At 80.5% G+C, this 1,849-nt stretch overlaps 1 protein-coding gene across 1 annotated transcript; it reads right to left on the bottom strand.

The window, feature by feature from the left end:
- Window positions 1–435: 435 nt before the first annotated feature.
- On the bottom strand, window positions 436–1,578 carry NKX2-4 (NK2 homeobox 4). Its single transcript, XM_072858622.1, has 2 exons — window positions 1,206–1,578; window positions 436–1,100 (listed from the first exon to the last, which is right to left on the bottom strand). Exons 1-2 carry the CDS (start codon window positions 1,576–1,578, stop codon window positions 436–438), a joined length of 1,038 nt encoding a protein of 345 aa, XP_072714723.1.
- Window positions 1,579–1,849: the final 271 nt, after the last annotated feature.

Genomic DNA, 1,849 nt, shown 5'->3' with positions numbered 1-1,849 from the left:
GGAGCCCCGCGCCCCCCCCCGCCGGCCGGGCGCCCCGTCGGGGCGGCTCTCCCGGGCGGGCCCGCGGCGGCCGCGCAGCCCGGCGCGAAGGCGGCCGGGACACGGAGCCACGAACACGCGCAGGCACGCACAGACACACGCGCGAGTCGCGGCGCAGACACCGGCCCGCAGCCCGGCGCCCACGCGTGAGCGCGCACTCGCCCGCCGGCCCGCCCCGCCCCGCCCCGCGGCGGCTCTGCCTTCGGGCCCGCGCGTCCCAGACCCCGGCGAGCCCGCGCAGGCCGAGGCGAGGCCGGAGGGCGCGGCGGGGACCCACGGGCGGCCGTCGGGGCCCCCCGCAGGCGCCTCGCCGGGCCGCGGCGGCCGTCGGGGCCGGGGGGGTCCGGTGCCGGCGGGCGGGGGCGACGCCGGGGCGGGGCGGGGGGCGCACGGGGATTACCACGTCCTGCCGTAGAGCAGGTTGGGGCTGACCATGCCGCCGCTGTAGTCGACGCCGGCCGAGTCCATGGGGGCCAGGGCGGGCACCTGGCCGTGCAGCGCCGGCGGGCTGGGCGAGAGCTCCTCCAGGTCGGCCGCCTGCCCCAGCGAGCCGGGGTGCGGGTGGGCGGCGGGGGCGGCGGCCGGCAGCGCCCCGGCGGAGGCGGCGGGGGGCGGGGGCGCGGGCTGCCCGGGGGCCGGGGTGCCGCTGCCCGGCGGCGGGCAGGGCTTGCCGTCCTTCACCAGCACGGGCACGGCGACGCGGCGCGGCGAGTGCTGCTGGCAGAGGCCGCCGCCGCCGTCGGGGTGCAGCTGCTGGGCGGCCGCCTTGTCCTTGGCCTGGCGCTTCATCTTGTAGCGGTGGTTCTGGAACCAGATCTTCACCTGGGTGGGGGTGAGGTGGATCAGGCTGGCCAGGTGCTCCCGCTCCGGCGCCGACAGGTACTTCTGCTGCTTGAAGCGCCGCTCCAGCTCGTAGACCTGCGCCTGGGAGAAGAGCACCCTCCTCTTCCTCCGCGGGGCCGCGTGGAGCGGCACGATGGCCTTGGCGCCCTCGGCGATGCCGCTCAGGCCGCCCATCCCGGCCACGTTCATCCCCGCCGACGGGCCCATGAACCTGGAGACTGAGCGGGACAGGCGGCTCAGCGCCGGCGGCCGCCCCCTCGGGGGCAGCGGCTGCCCCCCGCCCGCCCGCCCGCCCGCCGCCGCCGCCCCGCGCCCGCACTTACTGCTGGAGTAGCGGGGGTCGCCGCCGGCCCCGTACCAGCCGCCGCCCGCCGCCGCGCCGCTCCGCATGCCCTCGGGGTAGGCGGGCAGCTCGCCCATGTTGCCCAGCCCGCCGTTGCAGTAGCCCCCGACGGCGCCGTGCGGGAACTGGGACACGCCGTGGGGCATGTGGTAGGCGGCCGCCCCGGTGGGGCCCGCCACGACGTGCTGCGGCACGGCGGCGGCGGCGGGCACCGGCGGCTGGCGGTAGGGCCCGAGGGGCGCGCCCAGCCCGCCCGCCCCGTCCATGCCGCCGAACTTCTTGTAGCTCTCCTCCATCGGGCTGAGGATGTCGGTGACCGAGAAGGGCGTCGTGTGCTTGGGGCTCAGCGACATGGCGCGGCGGGCTGGGCCGGGCCGGGCCGGGCCGGGCCGGGCGCTGCCGCCGGCACCGGCGAGCCGTGCGCGGGCGAGGCGCGGCGCGGCGGCCACCAGCCCCGGGCGCCGGTAGCTCGCCGTTTCTTTTAGCCCGGCGCCGGGTTTACGCCAGACGCGGGGGGGCGGAGCGAGCGCGCCCGGCGGGGGAGAGCGGCGGCGGGCGGCCCCGTCCCCTCCCCGCCTCCCGCCGCCCTCCCCGGCCCCCTCCTCCCGGCCATTGTCCTGCGCC

The sequence above is a fragment of the Ciconia boyciana genome, chromosome 3 (genome assembly GCF_034638445.1).
Source record: "Ciconia boyciana chromosome 3, ASM3463844v1, whole genome shotgun sequence".
NCBI lineage: Eukaryota > Metazoa > Chordata > Aves > Ciconiiformes > Ciconiidae > Ciconia > Ciconia boyciana.
The sequence above is the reverse complement of the archived record's forward strand: the minus strand, read 5'-3'. Positions and strand labels throughout refer to the sequence as shown.

Excerpts from the sequence above, each read along its gene's own strand:
- NKX2-4 (XM_072858622.1), bottom strand. The coding sequence starts at position 1,578 with ATGTCGCTGAGCCCCAAGCACACGACGCCCTTCTCGGTCACCGACATC. Across the intron at positions 1,101-1,205 it reads CGACCCCCGCTACTCCAGCA|TCTCCAGGTTCATGGGCCCG; the intron begins GTAAGTGCGGGC and ends TGTCCCGCTCAG.